Source organism: Centropristis striata, chromosome 5 (assembly GCF_030273125.1).
Source record: "Centropristis striata isolate RG_2023a ecotype Rhode Island chromosome 5, C.striata_1.0, whole genome shotgun sequence".
NCBI lineage: Eukaryota > Metazoa > Chordata > Actinopteri > Perciformes > Serranidae > Centropristis > Centropristis striata.
The window spans coordinates 35,737,279-35,760,761 of NC_081521.1; the positions used below are offsets into that span (position 1 = coordinate 35,737,279).

Here is a 23,483-nt window from a genome sequence, read left to right on the forward strand (position 1 = left end):
ATAATTAATTTTGCATTCCTTTCCTAAATTCCTTATAAATATCCATTATTAATGCACTTGTCTTACCTACCTACTATACATTAACAGATTAAAACACAAAATGTTATTTATGTTTGATTCACCCAGTTTGTGACTATAATCAGTTTCATTAGATGTAAATGTTTATTATAGCTTTGATTAAAGTCAACTTTAAGGACTGAGCAGCTTTTTCTGTTAATGAAAGTATGAGTTATGAGTGAAGTGCGTTTCTGTGATACATTGTTTAGTCTGGTTCAAAACAAAAACAAAAGACTTTTCAGTCACATCAGCCTTTTCCATTCAGATCACTGACCTAAAGATAAAAACACTGACCTTTTATCACCATAGTACTGTTCTACAAATAAGACTTAGAATAAGGTTATAGGTGTTCATCTGTTTAAATCTAAAAAAAAACAACCAACAATTCAACATTAGACCTTGTTTTGTTTTGTTTTTTATTTAAAAAGGAAAACAACAAATGTAAATAAAAAAATACATGTTTTTGAGCTCAGCATAAGTATAGAAAAACAGGAAAACCTGGTGCAATGGCTGCACAGGTGCTGAGATTTAATCCCTTGCTAAAGCAGAACAAAAAAAAAAAACTCAGCACACTGAAACCTGATTTGAAAAAAATATATATATCTAATAAGGGTGCGTCCTTGTTGAGGACGTTTATACATTCTAAAGAAAAGTACAGCTGTCAGACTCATGTACTGAACTTTGTGAAGTCACAAAGGTAAACTGAATGCTAGCAGCTTAGCTAATCTCTTCTTAGGACAAACCTGTTGATTCACAAATGCAGCATGCTAAAAAAAATAATAATAATAAATCATACAAAACAATATTGCCAGCTCTGGGCCACACCATGATACAACGGATCATCACTACAGTGTATTGTTTTCATCCCTGTGCTGGTGTTTGATTTTTGGTTTGTTCAAAATCCCTGGTTCCCTGCTCAAACTCAAGAGTCTGATAAAGTAAAGGGTGACACATTATTTGTATTGCTGGCGGAAAGAGTTGGGTGTTAGCTACTTTGTGTCTCAATCAGCTGGCATTCATGTGTGTAACTGACTGAACACACATCACAATATACAAGTGTTGCTTTCAGGTTATTTTACACATTCTTTTGGCATAAAAAGCCTCCATACATTTTTATCCACTGTGCCTGAAAATATGCTCTCTGAAACAGGTAAATAAGCAAAAGCCAGGTATAACAACATGAAAAAAAATCTCAAAATGTCAAGATTTTGCTTAAGAATGCCGGGAAAATGGAAAACGAGACACACCAGCAGGCCTGTCACAATCATTATGTTATTGAATTATGTTGGTCAGCAAAAAAGATCAGGGTCATGTCCACATGTTGAATGATATTGTCTGTTGGTAGTATATTGCCCGTTGATGAATAAGTGACTCTCTGTAACGCTCTGCCAAATGTCTATAGGGTGCAATTCTTTGTATCAGAGCCTGAGAGTAGGCCTATTGGAAAATAATTACAATATCACAGTATTGAGCTTAGAATGCTTAACAAGGTCACGTCCATATTTTGTATGATTTTATGTTTACATGAGTGTTTGTTTACATAAGAACGTCATCAGCATTTTAGCCAACATGATGCCGAGACACATTTTGCTGTAATTTCTGGTTGTGCTGCTTCTGTCCACTTGTGTGTCGGAGTTTGAAACACACACAATTAAAGTTAATCACTCTTTAAAATGGTTTACTTGCATTATTATGCTTGTATATTATCATGATACTAGTGGTATCAAATTATCTCTAAATTACAATAAATCATTTTGCAATCGCAATTATTTCTGGGACAATACATTGTAGTTATCATGAAAGGCCTACCAGAGAGTCCATTGTTTTTATTGTTTTGGTTGTGTGGTTTTATTTGTTTGGTGTACCTGCACTATTATGACATTATATTATCATTAGCTCAGTGGCTTAAAATGCTATTAACATGACAATAATATTGTTTATTTCTGGGACACTATATCGTCCAACAAAAAAATAGTTATAGTGACAGACCTACACGGTACCCTGTCTCTGCACCAATTTGTTTTTTAGTTTTTTAAATGACTTCTCCGTGTCACCATTAAGCGAAAACTCAGAGGGAATCAGTTACCAGGAAGCAACTCAGTCTACATCTCACATCTGACATACTTTTAATGTTATATTAATAATTTCTCACTGAGTAGATTTAACTCAAGCATCAGTAGAAAGCTCCACTAACTACCACTCGCGCAAATGTACACAAACACACGCAAAAACACACACATACTGTATGTACTCAACTAGCATGCCTCCTGCTGACCTACGCAGGCCACCAGTGAGGACAGATAATTCAATGCCCGCCCCCGCATGCATCTCTTATCTAGTGGGCACAGGGTTGCTTCCCTCTTATGTTCACATACTTCAACTTACTGTTGGGGTTAATATTGACCCATAAGAACAAACTTTTTTTTTTTTTTAAAGTGTCTACCTTACTGGCCTACTTTCATTCAGGCTGGTCAAAAATCTGGCTTTGTGATTTCTGATCATTTGTGAAAGCAAAAGAAAGATTTGGTGGGAAAAAAGTGAAATCCTAACGGACACCTTAGTAAAGGATGAAATGGAAGAACACACACAAGTGTCATTTGGTAAATAAGAGAGAAGACATATGTTAAAATGGGCTGACAGGCCATTCATCCTGGTTCACAGAACAGGGGAACTAAAACAAAACCCTTTTTCTCTACAGACACGGATTGTCCGTGTAGTCTGTGTTTAAGTCGGCACACGTATTTGGGATGTGACACCTGAAAAACTGAGGCCCTGAGCATCCATGATGACATATTGAAAGAATGTTTTGGGTGGGTACTGAGGACTGGCAGCCTGTTATTCCCAACCAGCCAACCCCTTCGCACTGCATTTGTAAAATAAATGAGTGAACCTGAATCTGCTGAAGTCCAAATAATCCACTCACTCGCAGAGTAAACCCAGAGTCGTAGCAGGCTGACTGGCCAGCCGAGTCCACTTTACAACATCAGTGGAGAGACAGGGAGGAACAAAAAGCAGGAGGAAGGACAGACATCAGTGGAAACAGGCTCGATAACAGACGTAAGCACTGAGAGCCAGCGCCGTGCACAGGCACACGTTGGCTAGTAGAGGGGACCAAGTCCCCGGCACAGGAGCGCTTTCCTTTGGCTGTCCCGCTGCCTCGGGCTCCTCCTGCTGCTCCGTCTCCTGCTGCTGCTGGGATGTGGTTGGAGCTTTGGAGGTACGATCTTCGTTTCCCACGTGGCCATCGAGCTGACTGTCGTCAGGAGGAGGCGGGGGGGCAGCAATGTTCCTCTTTCGCAGCTCTGAGTCTTGTGAGGACCTGAGTAAAGGAGAGTAAAGCTTTTTTTATGTCCAAGGGACAATTTGTTTTGGTTTGGTTGTATCAGACGGACAAAACCATTGGGCGATAAAGATTTTCCTCAAATATTAGTCCTGGAGCTGCACCAGCTCCTTGAAGTTCAAACATAACCTAGATATGATGGGTTTACTAAGGGTGTGGTTGTAAATCCAATCCAATGATATGAATAAGGACCATTGTTTTGTAGTGGAATGGGTGAGCTTTTAGTTTACACATAGTTTTGTGGTGTAAAACCTTGTAGTTTCATGGCCCTGCCAGCTTGCCAGAAGTATCCATATTCCACAATCAAAACCGCCCAGAACACCGGAGCTTAGCAATTGAGCTAATAGCTTTACATCCACTAAAGTACTGGCAAGTTTTTCATACAACTTAATTTCCAAAGTTCCGAACTATCCCTTAGTTAAGTTAAAATGAATAAAAGAACACTACAGATGTTTCCTAGCTGCCAAGGTACACATGCCTTAAACCTTAACTAGCCAAGATATTTAAGTATAAATGGTTCTATTTATTGAATCACTAGTTTTAAACTAGATTTTTTTTACACTAACAATGATGGATGAACTGAAACAAAATCTTTCAGAAACATTATTTGGATAATTACCCCAGACTGCGATTCTCCATTGGTTGGATGATCTCATCGGGGAAAAAGGAAGGCTCAACTTTGCCGTTGTGAGGATCTCTGGGAGGAGGAAGAGGAGGTGGAGGGGTGAACTCTGGAGGATCATCTTCCTCGTTTGAGAGCTCTTTCCACGACTCCTTGAGGGAAAAAAAAACAAAATAGAATCCCTTTATAAAATGTAATATTAAATAAGAAGTTAGTTGTGTTGCAACATATCTTATTGCACGTGTGTAGTGTACAGTTTCTTCATTGGAAAAGAAGATAGAGAGTGGAATTTCTATGTTATGAACGAGGATGGACTTGCCTGCAAGGATGTATCTCCTTTGATGTACTTGGCACCTTCGATGACAGCAAGATAAGAGAAGCGAAGCTGATCTGCTGTCTGAATCAAGCCCATTCGATAGCGCCGCATCTCCAGCAGAACATCACGAATACGCACTGAAGACGGGTCCTTACGGAGGGACATCTACATTCAACAGCAAAAAACATTTATTACATAGGAGTGTTAGCTTCTAAACTGAGTTTTACAGCGCTACAGTCAAACTGTCACACTTCCACTTTTAACAATGATTCAGAATTTTAGTGTTTCTAATTTTAGAGACAGACAAAGAGATGGCCTGATAGATATGAGGTCATGAATTTCTCAATAGCAGAGCTCTGTACAAACCAGTAAGAGGCAGGTGTCTACAAGACAAAATGTCCCAGAGCGCCCGATGCCAGCACTGCAGTGCACCACCACCGGTCCCTGGTCCGAATTCAGACAGCCACACTCCCGCACCTTGACCAGGAAGTTGAGGAAGGAGGCAGGAGACTCTGGAACCCCAAAGTCAGGCCAGGTGGTGTAGTGAAAATGTAAAATCTCACGAGTCTCTTGAGTCTGTAAAGGAAGATCAGACATGCGAAGAAGGGTTAAAAAAACAAAGTGGATGCCTCACAATTTGATTCCAATTCAGGGGCCTACAATGCATTTATTAAACGATTATTGACGCATCAACATTTTTCATTTATGTAGATGGTAAATCACTTGATTACATAAAAAGCTGCCCCTATTCATGAACATATTAAAAAAACTTCAACCCAAATCTTCCTGTTATGACTCTAAACACGATGCAAAGCACATGTTTACATCGGTTATGTTTTATCATCCAATTAGTTCCATCAGGAACATCCACATACATCAGAAAATTGTTACAATTTATCAAAATGTTGACATTTCTTCATCAAGACACAATCTTTAAAGAGAGAAAGATGCACCTTAGAATCATTTTTCCCATGTCCCCTAATTAATTAAAAATAAAAAAAAGTATTAAAAGGCTGAAACAAAAAAAAATGCATTGAGAAAAAACTTACAGACAGATTTTCCAACTCCAGCTGACGGACTGTGTAGTAAGATTTGATGTCTTCTGAGACGAGAGTGAGCTTGAAATTGGTATCTTCAAAGACAGCGTCTCCCTCCTCTCTGTGTGGCCAATATTGTGCACATTTTATCTAAAACAAAGGAGTGCATTCCATACAAAAGAAAAAGAAAAAAAGTGAGCCCACTCAGTCAAACAAGACATACTGAGTTACACTGTGAGGAAAAGAGAAATCCACTGCTTACAGATCCTTTCTCTATGACTCGGTTCAGCATCACTACACCCCGGGTCCTCTGCTCCCACACCATCTCCCAGAAGTTGCCACATGTATTTGGAAGGGGTCCCTGAAAAAAATGTGTAAGAAGAGTGGATTTTAATTTAAGTATAACCAATACTAAACAGTGCCTCTATTTAAGATCTCTGCAGGGCATTTGATATTCTCAATCATACCATTCTTAAAAAGGGGCTGCTTTAGAAGAGATGAATGTGTTGAATTTTCAGGCGACTGTATACAGTACAGGCCAAAAGTTTGGACACACCTTCTCATTCAATGCGTTTCCTTTATTTTCATGACTATTGACATTGTGAATTCATCAAAACTATTAATGAACACATGTGGAATTATGTACTTAACAAAAAAGTGTGAAATCACTGAAAACATGTCTTATATTCTAGTAAGCAAAGGGTGGCTACTTTGAGGAATCTAAAATACAAGACATGTTTTCAGTTATTTCACACTTTTTTTTGTTAAGTACATAATTCCATATGTGTTCATTCATAGTTTTGATGCCTTCAGTGAGAATCTACAATGTAAATAGTCATGAAAATAAAGAAAAACGCATTGAATGAGAAGGTGTGTGTCCAAACTTTTGGCCTGTACTGTATATTCTGTCAAACTCCCAAATTCAGCTACAGACACATTACTGAGAGGTCAACTTCCACTAGGGATCTCACTAATCATACTGTCCGACCCAAAAAAATCCGGACGAGATACGAGAATAGCTGATTAAAACGTTGATACACTCCACTTCATGAGCAGCAGCAAGAGATTCATGGACTTTGTTAGCCCTGCGTTCCACCTCTCAGGCTACATAGAGTATAAATCACCTTCTGAAGAATACTGCAGGCAACATCCAAGGATTAAAAAACCCCATCAACTGTTAAAGTATTAGGTGAAAAAAATGTTTTTTGATATTCTACAAAGTGGTCTTTATAGTAAAGTCATTAAACAGGTTATAACATTTACTCACTACATTACTAGTATATAAACAACTGTAATATAGTTGTACAAAACTATAGTGACATTTTAAGTGCTTATTATTAAAATTCAGTATTTGTCCGAAATTCTGACTTCTCCTAAGAAAATTATGAAAATAATATTTTACATTATTATACCTGTATTTTACTCTACTGTCGTTCATTATCTTTTTAATTCACATTTGCCTTGGAGGGCTTTACAATCTGTGCCGTGTACGACACCCTCTGCCCTTTGACCGTCACTTCGGATACTGAAAAACAAACTTCTGTGGATAAAAACACTTGGGGGAGCAAATGAGGAGGGATCCCACCCCCAGAATGGAAATATGTGCAATAATGTCATTTTCATAACTAAGGATTTAGTTGTGTGACAAACACATCAATAAACACCTTTATTTGCTTACAAGTACATTATTGTATTTGATCAATTGGCAAAGGTTTAAACACTTTATTATTACAGTTTATTATTAAGTACAGTTAGCTAAACCTAATGCAGTTTTATTCAGCTATGCAATAACTCATCCCTGGATAAAACTGTTTTAGAGACATCAACTTTATAATCATTTTGGAGAATGTTGTTTGTGGTGCTGTTGATTTGTAGTGTGTTATAATGCAAGGTATTTCCATTACTTTTTCCATCAATGAGGACAGGCTTAATCTCTCTGTCTCTCTCTATTCTATTCTATCTATTCATTGGAAAAGAGCTTCCACGTTAAAGAGAAGTGTTCACCACAACATGTGTAGTACCCCCACCCAGTTCTTGCTAAGGACGTAGTTCTTGCTTCAGAGTTGTTCACAATTACAAATATTGTGCAATATCCTACAAATAAAAAGGTGTGAATTCTGTGTACGGGAGGAACATCACTCTCCAGAAGAGTTTCACCGTTTACCTGAGTGAGAATATAGTTCCTCTGTGCCTCTTCTACTGTTATTAGGCTGGCGTTAATGTAATCATTCGTACCCAGCTGCAGACATATTCTGCTGTGGTCAACTGAGGAGGAGAACAAAAAAAGGAAACATGAAAATATGCTTGTGTGTGTTTTGCGTGTCACAACTCTCAGGGGACTTTACATCAGACATGCACAGCTGCTAAGATAAAGAACCTGATATAAAAAATATCTGTCTTTGAAAGAAACGCAGGTGTTTTTTACAGATGGAAACATCAGCTTTTCTAGATATACTCACTGATGGAACATTACAGTTAAAAAGTAACAAACAAGAACAAGTTTCGGGTTACTGATTTTCATATTTTCTCACACTTGGTGACACACATACAGTAACTATTTGCATAGCTTAGTCAACGTGAAAAAGATGAAACCACATAGTTCAGCTGAAGAATTGTGAAATTACAGGAAAAAAAGGACATTTTATTAAATAATAATACATTTCAAACACTGGCGTATGCCGAATAGTTATTCTTGAATTAATAATTAAAAATGACACATGTAGTTAAAACTGTCTGTTAGGATGGCTGAAATAAAGATATATTACAAGAATTAAATGTATTAAATGTACTTAAATGCTCAAAATACATATAGTATTTGTTAAATCAAACTTAAAATGTGAGTAAAATCTACTGAGATATGTCATCATGGATGATCATATATTTTCATAGATCCAGTCTAACTTGATTATCATGTTTTAAAATGGCTGGATGTGTTGCTGGTTTACATTTTAAAGACATATCGGTGCGATTCATTTCCAACAGTTTCTTTTTTTCTGCAGATTTTAATGTAACTTTACTTTGTACAAATGTTTTTAATCCTTATCCCTTAATCGGTGTCTAGTTGTTTCAGGAATACAAGTGCAAATTAGCTGTTGAGCGACAGATTTACACTGATGTTGTTAAATTACATGTTAGATTATATAAAATCCAGCCTTTACAAATGGGTTTTAATAAAAGCCTGATGTAACTTGACACTGACACCGTTAATAAATACACTGTAATAAACATGCTTTTCTTGAAAAGGGAGAAAAGGGAAAAGTTCTGAACTGGACGTCACATCCTTTATTACGTCCGTCCTCAGTGATGCAACACTGTGCCTATTGTGTAATAGTGACATTGTGTTATTTTCAAATGACTGAGGTCAAACAGAAGTAAGCTGGCATGTCTGTATAACATTCAATTGTGGAAGTTTAGCGTGATGCTGCTGGAACTTTTAAGAGTTAGTCACTACTGGCTGTTGTTTGAACATAAAGAGCAGATTACAGAGATGTCCTGAATCTAAAGGAATATTTTAAAAATGTAACTTTGCTTCAATGAAATGGCTTAAAGAGCAACTTACATGGGCTAACATCTCTGTAACGATTCCGATTCTTGTTTTCAGGTAATTTGGCAACCCTGCAGGGGAGTTCACATGACTGCTGGCGAATGTCCTGTGACAGAATAAAAAAAATAGCATGATGTTAACATGTCATTAAAGGTCTGATGTAACATGAATTGTGTAGGCTGTGTGTGCATCCCTGTTATACCTTTTAAAACAGAATCTAAACAAATATAATGATATGTAACAATCCTTGAGTGAGATTTTTAAGTGTATGTGTGGTAGGGTGAGAATGTTAGCCCACTCACAGGTCTGAATATACTGTGAAAAATATAATAATAACACCTTATCAACACAGAGCTATAATATAATGAATATTTTCTGCAAACTGTGAACAAAATATTAAAAAGGAGTTAACACAATGCAGGGAGATTACTTAAGTGGACATGGGTACAGTTTAGAGCTGAACAATGAATCGAAATACCAAAAATTCAGGTTGAAGGTGTGACAAAACAGTTTTATAGTGAATTACTGTAGTGCTGCAGCCCTAGACTTCAAATCTTTTTCTCCAGATGTAGCATAGCATGGTGCATTGGTATAGACCCAAAGATATGTCACATCATCACAATGTTAATTGTTTTTTCACTGCAAATGAAAATTGTGACACAAAAATTATCATTGTGAATCATATCCCACTCCTATTTTCTGTCAAAATATTTTTTTAACCACACTGGCAGCCCTCATGCACTTTATACACATCTACAATTTGGAAGCCATATATTATATCCAGCAGTATATAAAGTAGTTAAATTAGTTCCATCTTTACCAGCTGCAAGAATAGTGATGCTCACACGTTATTGCATCAGTTAATGTAACCCAGCTATATATAACTATTCTGAATATTGAGTACTTTTAATTTTGGTACTGTAAGTATATTTTGATGCTGATACTTGTGTACTTTTACTTAAGTAAGCTTTTGAATGCCGGGCTTTCACTTGTAACAGAGTATTTAGACTGTGGTGTTGCTGCTTTAGCCCAAGTAAAAGAGATGAGTACTTCTTACAACCCTGTAGTGAACTGAAGTAAAATTTGTATATAATAATGTAGCAGTTTTGTGATGGGAAGTGCTGCTTTCTTGGGCAGACACATCAATCATCGGATTGATCCGTGAAGGCGTAGCACGGACTCAACTAAAGAGGCTGATAACTACATTAAATGGTAGCTAGACTGCTGCAGAATCACTCTGCATTAGCTATCTTTTGGCCTAGAAGTGGCAGCCTCACTCACAGTCCATTTCCACCTTGATTTCGCCGAAAGGGGTCCTACCTGATAAATGGCGCTCCAACTCCCGTTTTCATCGATTTCCCGAAACTCGGCTTCCATTGCTGACAGTCCAGCTGCCACTCCTTCTCTTTTTTCTTTTTTCTCCTGATATGGACAACCGAAGCTCCTCGGTGTTTAAACTATTTGTACTCTTACAGTGTCCCGCAGTAGCTGCCAAGTGTTCCGCCAATATCCTGTAATTCTCAGTAGGGCAGCATAGATTACCGTGTTACCTCTCTCGGCCTGCTGTTAGCGGAAACACGCCGCTGGCTCCTCCTACACGCTGTAGCCGCCGTCCTCCGGTGACTAAAAAAAAGCAGAATGTGTTTTTTTTAAACAGATTACAATCCGCGCATTGTTCTCTGGGTGTGTTTCTGGATTTGAATGACCTAAACCGACCAGAATATGTAACTTTGTTTGTAAGAAATAGTCACTTTACCATTCTAACGGCAGCTGTAGAGACAGACCAGCGAGGACGCGCGGAAGGCATCTTGTGTCTAGAACGTGACGCGTCCGTCTGCCGGGTGCGCGCACGTACAATCACGTAATGGTCTGTTTACGTCCAATCTGTGGAGTCTCTCTGCTGCTGTGACCTGCTGCAGTTTAGTCAACGAGATATACTAGCTGGTTAAAACTCGCACCGAGGATGATGTGAAATTATTTTTGATATTTTAGACATATATGTCCTCAAGGAGGCCGTGGGTAGTGTGACCTATCAGAGGTCAGCATGGATTAGCTGTAGTTCAGTGGCTTTTCTCCAGGCAGTGTGACTGACAACAGGAACTGGGACAAGGGACTTTGGTGCTATTAACGTTAGCTAGCAACGCAACTTAGCTAGACGTTTTGAATCAGCTTTACTGCTGTGACAGGTATTATACAAATTCTTGACAAGTTCTTCTGTGTGTGTCGCTTCATGTGTTGTCCTTCTCTGGCCATCGGCTCACTTTCTATGCCTGTGTTTTCCTAGTTGTTGTCTAGCGTTGGCGTTAGCCCTCAGCTGTCGTTGGCTGCTGCTTGCTAATGTGTAGCTATAGTTATTGCCTCCCAGTGGTGGAAAAAGTATTCAAATCTTTTAACGGTAAGTTGCATTAGCAATACCACAAAGCAAAATTATTCAATTCAAAGTGAAACTCGTGCAAAGTAACACTCGGATATTTGCACGAAGATATATAGAGATTTATGAATGCATCAAAATTGAAAGTCTTCTTTCATGGCTATTTTGTTACTTTACTGTATGTCTTGCATGAAAAATCTGAATCTGCTGACCACAGCTATCAGACAAATTAATAACTTAGTATAAAGAATTATGTTAATCTCTACAATGAACTCACAAATTGGACATACTCAAGTTAAATGGGCAGTGCACCCTTAAATCAAAAATACACATTTTTCCTCTTACCTGTAATGCCACTTATATATCTAAAATATTTTGCTGTCAGTTGCAGTTTGGAGATAAGGGACGTAGAGATTTCTGATTGAATATAAATGGACTATGTGGCACTTGGCTTGTGGTGCTCAAAGCATCCCCAAAAATACATTTGTAAAGCCTAACAGCAATGTCTCTTGAGTAAAGGGGTCATGATTTCAGGAAAGAGTCACTGCTGTTGAGTTTAACAAATGTTTTTTTCTTTTGTTTGTTTGTTTGGTTTTGTTGGTGCTTTGAGCACCACAAGCAATATAACTCCTTGATATTCAAGAGAAGGCAGACACCTTTGCGGCCAATATCTCCAACTCTTTACAACTCAAGCCAAAACAATCTAGATTAGCACTAAGGGTAAGTGGAAAATTTGTATTTCGATTTTTTTTCTGAATTGTCCCTTTTAAGCACCAGTAGCAGTACTTGAATATACTCACATCCTTGTTTCTTGTGCTTTTCTCAGCATGCAACACAAGCTTGAATCTCACACACATTATACACCTATTTAATTCACATATACACAGAAACAGTCACTCACCAATAGATACTACATATAGTAAGTGCTGCATGTGCACATGATGTAGTGAAAGGTGACTATAAAGAAAATGTGTCCTGAAGATAGTTCTCAACAAAGCTGGTCTATCTGTTTTAGATTCCTGGAGTAGTTTGAGATCTTTGAGAGATTCTCAAGGCAGCATGGCTCCCAAAGACATCATGACCAACTCCCATGCCAAATCCATCCTCAATGCCATGAACTCACTTCGCAAGAGCAACACACTCTGTGATATCACTCTGAGGGTGGAGAACACAGATTTTCCAGCTCACCGGATTGTCTTGGCTGCCTGCAGTGACTACTTTTGTGCCATGTTCACCAGTGAGGTAACGCTTAAGATGTCGAAGTGCTCAGAAACGCATTGAATTTTTACTCTAATTTGCCTCTACAAAGCATGTTGCGTACAAGGTTTATATACATGTTACATTGGTTAGAGTTGTGAGAATAATGGTATCCATTTTCAGGGAAAAAGATGTGTGCACATGATATTTTTATTCTTCAGTCATTTTTCTGATAGTCTCTAAGTCAAGTAATTTTATTTATATAGCCCAATATCACAAATCTCAAATTTGCCTTTACAATCTGTATAACCATATGACCAACTCTGTCCTTGGACCCTCAATTCAGATCATGAAAAAGTTCCCCCTCTATATTATAACCTTTATTGGGGAAAACTGGAAGAAATTTCAGAAAGAGCAACTGAGGAGATGAGGAGGATCCTCTCAGGGCAGACAGACGTGCAATAGATGTTGAGTAGACCAACAAGTTAAATTGTGCTTTACCTAAAAAGACACAGCTGACAGAACGATAACAGGTATTACTACAGAATGATACCCAGTGCTTATAACTAATCCCTTAATGATACGTTTCTTGCCATTGCACCTGATAGTCTGTTTTTGTGCCTTTGCAGCTTGCAGAGAAGGGGAAATCTTTTGTCGACATTCAGGGGCTCACTGCAGCGACTATGGAAATCTTGTTGGACTTTGTGTACACAGAGACGGTGCTAGTCACAGTGGAGAACGTACAAGAACTGCTTCCTGCAGCGTGCTTACTGCAGCTCAAAGGTAAGTTTAGGAGTGCCTGATTTGAAACCTTGATTTGAAAAGTGTGTGTATAAGCCACCTGATATCATTGTAGGTGTAGGTAGGGAGTATCTGCAGGTCTTGAAAAGCATTTAATTCAGTTTCCTCAAATAAAAAGATCTTTATGAGGTATTAAAAAGTTTAACATTTGTGGTCGGTAGCGTAGCCTGGTTCGAGTCCCGCATCGGACGGCCGTTTACTGCATGTCATTCCCCTCTCTTTGCCCCCTGCTTCCTGTTTATCTTCAGCTATCCTGTCCATTAAAAGGCATGAAAAGCCCCAAAAAATACAAAAAAAAAAAAAAAAACGTTTAACATTTAAATTTAGAAAAATCTCAAATATTTTACCTTGCCTTCTACCAACACGAATGATTGTTACAAAATGTTTTTGGAGCTGATTGTGGGCTGTTGAGAGATAGGACAGTAGATTGTGTTTGTGGGAGGTTGTTCAATCCTTTTTAGTGGTGTTTTAGTCAGCTAGGGCTGTCCTGAATATCAATTTGTTTTTGTGCTCTGGAGCTTTGATAGTAATCAACAAGTAATATTTGAAGCTTTGGCCGAGGGGGATGCTGAGGTGAGCATGACTCAGAAAGCACCCAGCCAGACATATCTCCATTCTCTGCAGAGATGGATGGCATAGTGCTGCAGTATTTCTGCTTGTCACCATTTTTAGCATAAGCTGATGGCAAATGCATTGCATTGCAATGTAGGCAACATTTGACATTATGTAAGTGCACAACTAAAAAATATATATAACTGAGGCCTAGTTGGTTTCAATGTGAAAAAGTTACACATTTACATTTAATGAACCCTGCAGAAACCCTGAGGCAAGGCACCTCTTTTCAAATGAAATTACTTCCAAATGAAGAGCTGATGAATGACATGAGAGCCACATCTATGAGGATTTGGCTGAATTTGAATGATACATCTGTGTGTATATAAATGTATCTTTGTTTTTGCTCAGGGGTGAAGAGAGCATGTTGTGATTTCTTGGAGAGTCAGCTCGATCCGACCAACTGCCTGGGTATTCGAGACTTTGCTGAAACTCATAACTGCCTCGACTTAATGCAGGCCGCGGAGCTCTTTTCCCAGAAGCATTTCTCCGAGGTGGTTCAGCATGAGGAGTTCATGCTGCTCAGCCAGACAGAGGTCGAAAAGCTCATAAAATGTGATGAAATTCAGGTAAGAAAACTAGACATCATGAAGTTTTGTCAGTTGCATTGTGGGGGGCTACTTTACCTGTTGTCACTGAATACTAGAGATAACTGAATATGTTCTTTGAAATACCTGAAACCATAATGATATATCTGCTCCCACACTGTGTGTGTGTGTGTGTGTGTGTATGTATGTATATATATATATATATATATATACATATATATATATATATATATATATATATATATATATATATATATATACATATATATATATATATATATATACATATATATACATATATATATATATATATATATATATATATATATATATATACCTATATATATATATATACTATATATACCTGCAGTAAGTAGGGATGGTGCAATTTCATTTCTGAGTTGAAAATCGATTGAAATACGCTTTGGAAATCAAAAGCAGGATGTGTCAAGTCGTAAATTTGACCATATACCTTAGTGTGGTACATTCCAGAAAAAAATATGGGAGTTATATCTCTTTAATATATTATATCTATCTTTTTAAAGAAGAATTTGAAAATATGAATAACAGTTGTGAGTCAAGCTCATAAAACTAATCATCTGTTGGTCTTAACGAATCAAGACTCAATAGCATAACAATGGCTGAGCAGGCAGTGCTTATAAAAGATATATTTAAATAGAAAATTCAGTCAAATTGTGGCCATAAAATAGAAAGTTAAATTAAATGTTGGATTTGGGGAATCATTAGAATTGGTGTTAACATGCCTGAAATGCAACTTGACTAAAATAGCATAATGTCAAGTAACTTTCACAGCTTTCTTATTGTCTTTCAAACACCTGAGTGCAAAAAGAGAAAAAGCAAGTACCGACCTGCTGTAATCTCAGAAACTTGTCCCCCTCAGCCCTCCCTCAATTCCTCTCACTTTTGTGGATTGAGCTGACAAAGAAATTGCAGAGAAGAAAACCTGATTTAAGTTTGCCTTTGTGCTCAGGAAATTCCTGTTCCTAACCACACACCTTGCTTTGTGAAAACACAGTGATTATCACACAATGATTTATAGGTCATCAGATCTCTCAAATGGTTGTTCCTGTCATTTTTGTTGTTTTTAGAATAAAACTAGACCATACATGTAAATCATAGCCACGCATAATTTGCCCTCAGTAACACTTTCTTATGTGAGGAATTTATGGTTTCAGCAGTGTTGCACATTGTGTCTTTTACCATTTGACATATCAGTGCTATTTCTGAACAATTAATGGTGGTAGAGATGTTGCATTTTAATGTTAAATGAATATGTGGATTTATGGTCCTTAATGTAGCTGTAATTCTTGCAGGTGGACTCAGAGGAGCCTGTTTTTGAAGCCGTGTTAAATTGGGTCAAACACAACCGAAAGGAGCGAGAGCCCTACCTGCCAGACATGCTCGAGTTTGTTCGGTTGCCGCTCCTGACCCCCCGCTACATTACAGATGTCATAGATGCCGAGGTGAGCCAGGTGACACACAGCGGCTTGTTGTGTAATCATACGCCAGGCTTGGATTATGTGTTGAACTATTTATCACAGTTACCACCATAATTACGCACGTTTTGACACGTTTTAGCCCCTCATTCGGTGCAGCCTGCCATGTCGAGACCTCGTTGATGAAGCCAAGAAATTCCACTTAAGACCTGAGCTGAGGAGTGAGATGCAGGGCCCACGCACACAAGCTAGATTAGGTAGGAATCCTGTTTGTAGTGGCAATAAAGGTATAAGCATGTGTTCTTAATGCCTGCTTTGTTATCCACACTTATAGTAAAAGTGTTTTATGGGTCTTTTTCAGGTGCCAAAGAAGTTCTGTTGGTTATAGGCGGGTTCGGCAGCCAACAATCACCAATAGACATCGTGGAAAAATATGATCCAAAAACACAAGAATGGAGCTCCCTTCCTGTAAGTCAGGGACTGTTTAAAAGAGGGTGTTATGATGTTTTTTTATCTCTTGGATTTGTCTAATGCAGTCAGGCGTGTCTTGAACAGAACATTGCACGGAAAAGGCGTTATGTGGCCACAGTGTCTCTCCACGATCGAGTTTATGTGATCGGAGGCTACGATGGCCGGTCGAGGCTCAGCTCCGTGGAGTGCCTGGACTACACGGCAGACGAGGACGGTGTTTGGTACACCGTCGCCACCATGAATGTTCGCCGTGGCCTCGCCGGAGCCACGACACTCGGAGGTGAGCGTGTCTCTTTGCTAAATGACTCGCACTTTGTTTCTTTTCTGTTAAAATTAACTGAAAGTTTTCTTTTGGCTTTCGACAGACATGATCTATGTTGCCGGTGGCTTCGATGGCAGCCGGCGCCACACCAGCATGGAGCGATACGACCCAAACATCGACCAGTGGAGCATGCTGGGAGACATGCAGACAGCGAGAGAAGGAGCTGGACTGGTAGTGGCCAGTGGACTCATTTACTGTCTCGGTATGGACAGATTGTTTTTGTTATCGATTAATTGCTTTATTAATTTACTCAACTAATCTGTTCATCGTCTTGTCTATAAATTGCCTCATGGGGATCATTCAATAGTTTGTTTTATTTGACCTAAGGCTGCGCAACTAATCACGCGTCCAATATCAAATCACAGGAGGCACAATATTTTTAAAGGCAAAATTGTGGAGCTGCAGCGCCCAAAAAAAAATTTGACACACTTTTGCATCAGTCTTGTTAGAAAAATGTCAAATGTGGGAGTAAAAAATGTCAAAGGGAGAAGTTTCTATCGTAAATCGTAAATCTGAATTGATACCATCAAGGCACACATAAATCCCACATGTGTGCAGCTTCACACCTCCCACTCTCTCCTGCCAGGCTCTTGGAGACAATCGACATTCATTTCTCAAAAAGTCATTCAAAAGTAATTCTTGATAAATGATTCAGTTCATGGTCCATTTCTGAACAAAAGACGTCTGGCTGCTAACCCTCAGAAGCTCCTGTTGTTTTAACAGGGCGAGCAAAATACTTTGAGCCTTTGATGGTTGATTAACTCAAAAAGACACTACAAACAGACGTGAAGACACTTGCTAATGTTGCAACACACAAACAACCCATAATGCAACACTCTGTAAGACCTGGTGTTTTATTGTAATATCGCAAAAAAAATTTGTTTTATAACCATTTTAGTTTTCTGCTTTTTGCTCTTATTGAGAAAAAGTAGTCAACAGGTGAAGGGGTGCCTATCAGTTCTTTACATTATCAATTAATCTGCCAATTATTTTGGTTCATAAAATGTGAAGGAAAAAAAAATCCTTAAGGTAGAGATGATGATGATGTCATCAATTATCACAAGATTTGCCCATTGTTCTGTCTCTAACTGTTGCAGCTCTACACTTTCCTCACAGGTGGATACGATGGATTAAACATCCTGAATTCAGTGGAGCGCTACGACCCACACACAGGCCACTGGACCAGTGTTACACCGATGGCCACAAAGCGGTCAGGTAAGAAAGGTAGAAAAACGGAGTGAAGTCAGATATTTCAGCTAACTGTGTGTGTGTTGGTGTCTATCTGAGACTTGCTCTTTCTGCTGTTTTCAGGCGCAGGTGTGGCTTTACTCAACGACCACATCTACGTGGTCGGGGGCTTTGATGGAGTTTCACATCTCGACTCTGTCGAAGTCTACAACATCAGAACAGACTATTGGACCACTGTAGCCAGTATGACCACGCCTCGGTGTTACGTAGGAGCAACCGTCCTCAGGGGACGTCTCTACGCCATCGCCGGGTAACAAGGAGTTTCCTAATGTCCTCCAAGAGGAGAGAATCAAATTTATCTTTAGTATAAAGTTCTCTCCATACTGGCCATGAATGATTCCCTTGTATTACGACAACACTTTAAGAAATCAGGAACAAAATACAGTTTTTGTTCCACACAAAAGTCCATGCCTAAGTTAAGCCAGAGATAATAGGAAGGTTCAGTTAGAAACATCTGTTCTAGGTTTATAGCCAGTGTTTTGTTCTGCGGCTGAGCAAGGAAACACTGGGATCACATAAATCGGGAATTTTGTACTAAAAGAGACTGTAACATCACTTGATTTGCTGTAGCGTCATATGCGGCTTTGGTCTAACTTCAGGATGCAGGAACAAGGACTGTGGGTTTTGTCGTAGAGGGCTCCAACAAAAAACCAGGCTTGACTCATGACATTATCAGGAAAGGCATGGCTTTGGCGGATCAAATGCATGCAAGAGCACATTCCTAGTGCATTACTCTGTAGGATGGATGCTGTATTTACTTAACATTACATTAGATTAATTGAGACATTCATGTCCCCCAGTTTGTATAATGGATAATAATGTATAACAATGTTAAATATTATTATTTTTGCATGTACTCTGTTTAAGAAAGTTCTCCCTAGGTACATTTGCAGAGGGTAAAAAAGAAAGTGTACAATCCACATAAAAAATGTCTATTTTCATTCCAGCTAAAAAAAAGACTATATCAGCTACCATATCGGTTGTATCAAATTTCCCCCTCTAAAATCCCATATCAGTCAAACACTAGGGCGTATCCTTCAAGCAGTTTAAGAGGTAAAATAGCTAAAACACTTTTCTACACTGAACAAAAAAAATATAAAGGCAACACTTTTGTTTTTGCTCCCATTTTTCATGAGCTGAACTCAAAGATCTAAAACTTTTTCTATATACTCAAGATAACCATTTCATTTCTCAAATATTGTTCATAAATCTGTGATAGTGAGCACTTCTCCTTTGCCGAGATAATCCATCCCACCTCACAGGTGTGGCATATCAAGATTCTGATTAGACAGCATGATTACTGCACAGGTGTGCCTTAGGCTGGCTACAATAAGAGGCCACTCTAAAATGTGCAGTTTTGCTTTATTGGGGGGTCAGAAAACCAGTCAATATCTGGAGTGACCAAGGTTATTATAGTTAACGAAAACTAACGAAATAACAAAAACTAGAATTGAAAAAAAACATTTTTGTTAACTGAAATAAAAATAAAAACAAGAGTTTTTAAAAAACAATAACTAAACTGAAACTGAAACTGTATTTTGTGGTTACAAAACTAACTAAAATTATAGTGAAAATGTCCTTAGTTTTCGTCTTTGTCAACTTTTTTCATACGTAAACCTTTTTGGTTGATATGAAATCAATTTCATCTATTTGGTTTTATGACTTAATAAACTTATTGGGGCTGAGATGGATCAGACAAAGGAAATAGAGGCAACATTTATTGTGACTTTATTGAAACTGGCACCCAACAAATACCCCATTACAAAAAACTAAAACTAACACTAAAACTAATAAAAACTAAACTAAAACTAAGCATTTTCCAAAAATTAAAACTAATAAAAACTAGCAAACTCACTCTAAAAACTAACTGAATTTGAAAACAAAAATTGACAATGAAATTAAAACTAAAACTAATGAAAAATCCAAAACTATTATAACCTTGGGTGTGACCACCATTTGCCTCACACAGTGCAACACATCTCCTGGGAGCAAAAGCAAAAGTGTTGCGTTTATATTTTTGTTCAGTGTAGTTTACCTGGATAGTTGTAAATGTGAGACATTATTCCCGACTGAGCAGTGTTGAACGTCGTGTTAAAACTCTTCTCTGTTTCTTACTTCTGTCTCTAGATATGACGGGAACTCTCTCCTCAGCAGTATTGAATGTTACGACCCGGTCATCGACTCATGGGAGGTCGTCACTTCCATGGCGACGCAGCGGTGCGACGCCGGCGTCTGTGTGCTACGAGAAAAGTGATCTTTTTGCCAAAAACGAGAATCACGAGAGGAAAAGCAGACGGAAAGACAGGCAGCTAGACTTTACTGAAATGCCACTAAAACAGACGTGCACAAAGGGAGACGATTGTTCGCCAGTATGCAAAGAGTTACTCCTGAAAAAGGAAGCAGTGCAGCAGTTTGGGCGGCCTCCGCTACCGTATGGTCGGCGATTCAACGGTCGGACTGTGCAACAGAGATTTGGTCGACTTCACCTCAAAAGAGGCCTCCGAGGAGCCCATCACTACTTGCATGACTCTCTTCGGTGGTACTTGTTGCTGTCGTTACCTGTGAGATTATTTTTTCAGTTTGTCTTCAAAGTGCAATATATTTCTACTCATCATAAGAAAACAGAAAAAGATGGAGTCGACTCCGACTCCTGTTGCTGCTACATGCCTTATCATGACTTTGGCCTACATCAAACAGTGAACATCCGTGTTGCCTCCCATCTGACTCTGATGATAATTACAGTACATTGGCTTATTATCGAGTGTACTCATTTGCGAGGTCATTCATGGGTCAGTAATTGAACCCTTTTTGTAATTCTTTCCGTAAACAGTGCTTTTAGATTGAATTTATTACAGAAGGTTTAATACTTAGTGTTGCTCTCAGAATATATATTTAGAGATGAATATTGTTTTAGAAAATGACTGAATTGTACCAGTTGACTTTGATTATTATGTCCCTTAAAAATCACAAAGTAATAAATATGAGCTGCATGTGATTTTTTTTCCTCAGCTGATAAATCTGGACATGTATATGTAGGACGCAAAGTCCCAACATCACTGTTGCCTGGGAAGTGAATAAACACACTGAGAACTGACTCCTTTCATCCTCTCGGTCTGTAAACATGATAAGTGATGCAGAGAGACAAAACGCTGTATATTCGATTGGCATGTCGTCGGCTGAGTCAGTGGCTTCACAGCCACAGAGTCACCCAGCCGCTCCAAACAGTTAGTCATCTCAAATTCAACAGAATAAAAGGTAGATCCACCAGCTTATCACTGAACAACCTTACACGAGGAGACAGAAAAAACACCCAATTATTTTTTTTACTGTCAAACTTTCAAGTATATGTTTTAATAGGATTTTTTGATGACAGTCAGTCTGAAATATCTCAACAACTGTCAGATGGATTGACTTGAAGTTTTCTACAGACATTCATGTTCCCCAGAGGTTGAATCTGACCACCATGAGGTTGACGTTTGTGGTTTTGAGTGAAATGTCTCAATACCTATATTGCCCTACAAAGCAAAAAGGCAGTAACTGCATTTTTGGTCAAAAATTAGTTATTATCATTTTCATGACTTTCAAGGCATCCTTTGTTATGTGACAAAACATCTTATCTCAAATGTGTGTCGTTTTGGAGATAAATGGTAGTCGCTTGTACAGTAACTAAACGGCTGGATTACAGGATAACTTTAAAGTCATTTTTCTCAGTTCTGCACTCTGAGTAGTTACTGCCTTTTTGCTTTGTAGGGCAGTATAGTAGCTATTTCACCTGTCGGCCATTCTGTACTTTTGTCCCTATCCTGTCACATCCGAAATGTTGCTCTGTGGGCATTTCAAATAAGATTGCCACCACGTAGAAGTAGAATAGATTTATACATATTTAACAATCTACATGTGAAATTTAATTTATGTACATGGAGATTTACATGTTTAATTACAATAAGAAAGTAACTTTAATGAGAGAAATTAGGAAGAACATTTGGGCAATGATCTTTTAAGCCTTTAAAAGTGCCTGTATTTTCACTATACTGTATTTTATTGTGAAGGATGGAAGTACAGTCCCGGGTGTGTTGACAGCAGTGATATTTATTTTGCTGACCCCATGATAAATAAGGCTTAGCCAGAAAATATCCAATTTCCCCTGAAAAATCAGCGAGGAGATGGAGGTGGCCGATTCACCGGCGTTAGCTTCCAACGCTGGTTAAAACGATATGCGGTTTGAAAGATAAGAAGTTATACTCTAGTTTCACACCACTTAATTAATTGGAAACATGGCATGATCATTTTTATTAGTAGTTAATGTGAAGTTTTGATAGAAAGCCAGCCGACTGGTGATCCAGTGATGTTATCTAACCCTCTGAACCCGACAGCCTGCTGGGCCCTTATCGTAACCAAAAAAACAGGAATTTGGATTCAGATTTTTACATTTCTGATGAGTCCAAACATTCACTGTTTCCATGACCACATCCTGTGAATGAATATTGAGTCACAGGACAAAAATTCTGTGAACGTGACTGAACTCTACTGTTTACACAGAGTGCAGAGGAGAGGTCAAGAGAGGTTGGAAGTAGAGGCTGTGTAGCAGGTGGACACCCATTTTTTTTCCAATATTGGTAACTTAAATAATAGCTAAATATTGTGAATATCAAGTCTATTTTATTCCAATTTTGTAAAATGAATTATCAAAGAAATTCAACTTGTATATTGGGGGTGGTTTGTTTCGTTTTATGATCTATGGAGTTATAACTGATATACTGCACAAGGCATCTTTGAGTTCTCTACACTAAATAACTAACTATATATGTTTGTTTTTGTTTTTTTACTTCAACATGATGGTAAGTGTTTGGCGACTTTTGCTGCCACACTTTTTACCATTTTTTTCCATTAAAAGTTTTACTGTTAAAAAAAAAACATTGATTTTTTTTGTGTATTTTTTTTTTGGAATATAGAATTAGTTAACATTCAAGAGAATTAAGCAATTGAATAATACTGTAAAATATAATAATAATAATAATAATAATAATAATAATGATGACAATAATAATATAATGGCCCATTATATTTCTAATAAAAGTCATTTTCCTTTTTTTAATGACACTTGTACTTAATGTAGCAAATAAACAAAAGAAACTCTAAAATAATACAATATATTTCTGGAAAATAACTTTTTTTTATTACAGAGTACTTCTAGCCATGCCTGTGATTTTTTTCCACAGCGGTGCAGGATTTATATAACACAGTGAAAACAAGGCCACAGTGAGTAAAATGTGATTAGAGCAAAAATGCTTTGGGCTTAAATTCTAATAACTTTCTTTCCAACTGTTGTTTCTTGAGCCAGTAAAAAGAGAAAAAAAATAATTAAAAAAACACTTTCAGGGAGTAGTTGCTTCATGTGGGGCAAGGCCCTCCTCGCTCCTCCCTGAAGCCTGCAGGAGCAGCACCATCAGACACACACACACACACACACACACACACACACACACACACACACACACACACACACACACACAGGTGAGTCTGTCTGCAGGTATAAAGAG

General features: G+C 38.1%; 2 protein-coding genes across 3 annotated transcripts; one reads left to right on the plus strand and one right to left on the minus strand.

The window, feature by feature from the left end:
• Window positions 1–481: 481 nt before the first annotated feature.
• On the minus strand, window positions 482–10,484 carry LOC131971439 (tyrosine-protein phosphatase non-receptor type 1-like). The gene is made up of 9 exons (XM_059332882.1): window positions 10,237–10,484; window positions 8,932–9,022; window positions 7,537–7,637; window positions 5,635–5,733; window positions 5,385–5,522; window positions 4,702–4,911; window positions 4,339–4,500; window positions 4,017–4,171; window positions 482–3,376 (listed from the first exon to the last, which is right to left on the minus strand). Exons 1-9 carry the CDS (start codon window positions 10,291–10,293, stop codon window positions 3,088–3,090), a joined length of 1,302 nt encoding a protein of 433 aa, XP_059188865.1. The 5' UTR covers window positions 10,294–10,484; the 3' UTR covers window positions 482–3,087.
• A 109-nt stretch (window positions 10,485–10,593) lies between these two features.
• On the plus strand, window positions 10,594–21,037 carry LOC131971438 (kelch-like protein 12). 2 transcript variants are annotated; one of them, XM_059332880.1, is made up of 13 exons: window positions 10,594–11,102; window positions 11,201–11,311; window positions 12,303–12,529; window positions 13,114–13,267; window positions 14,249–14,466; window positions 15,780–15,929; window positions 16,045–16,159; window positions 16,264–16,370; window positions 16,458–16,653; window positions 16,739–16,897; window positions 17,812–17,910; window positions 18,007–18,193; window positions 20,071–21,037. In XM_059332880.1, the coding sequence occupies exons 2-13, from the start codon at window positions 11,254–11,256 to the stop codon at window positions 20,195–20,197; spliced, it is 1,797 nt and encodes a 598-aa protein (XP_059188863.1). In that variant the 5' UTR covers window positions 10,594–11,102; window positions 11,201–11,253; the 3' UTR covers window positions 20,198–21,037. The 2 variants fall into 2 exon arrangements, with proteins under 2 accessions (XP_059188863.1, XP_059188864.1); XM_059332881.1 differs by lacking the exon at window positions 11,201–11,311 and having other exon boundaries at window positions 10,603–11,102.
• Window positions 21,038–23,483: the final 2,446 nt, after the last annotated feature.

Excerpts from the sequence above, each read along its gene's own strand:
- LOC131971438 (XM_059332880.1), top strand. The coding sequence starts at position 11,254 with ATGTGTAGCTATAGTTATTGCCTCCCAGTGGTGGAAAAAGTATTCAAA. Across the intron at positions 16,654-16,738 it reads CGGAGCCACGACACTCGGAG|ACATGATCTATGTTGCCGGT; the intron begins GTGAGCGTGTCT and ends GGCTTTCGACAG. Across the intron at positions 16,898-17,811 it reads TGGACTCATTTACTGTCTCG|GTGGATACGATGGATTAAAC; the intron begins GTATGGACAGAT and ends CTTTCCTCACAG.
- LOC131971439 (XM_059332882.1), bottom strand. The coding sequence starts at position 10,293 with ATGGAAGCCGAGTTTCGGGAAATCGATGAAAACGGGAGTTGGAGCGCC. Across the intron at positions 9,023-10,236 it reads GTTGGAGCGCCATTTATCAG|GACATTCGCCAGCAGTCATG; the intron begins GTAGGACCCCTT and ends ATTCTGTCACAG. Across the intron at positions 7,638-8,931 it reads TTACAGAGATGTTAGCCCAT|TTGACCACAGCAGAATATGT; the intron begins GTAAGTTGCTCT and ends TCTCCTCCTCAG.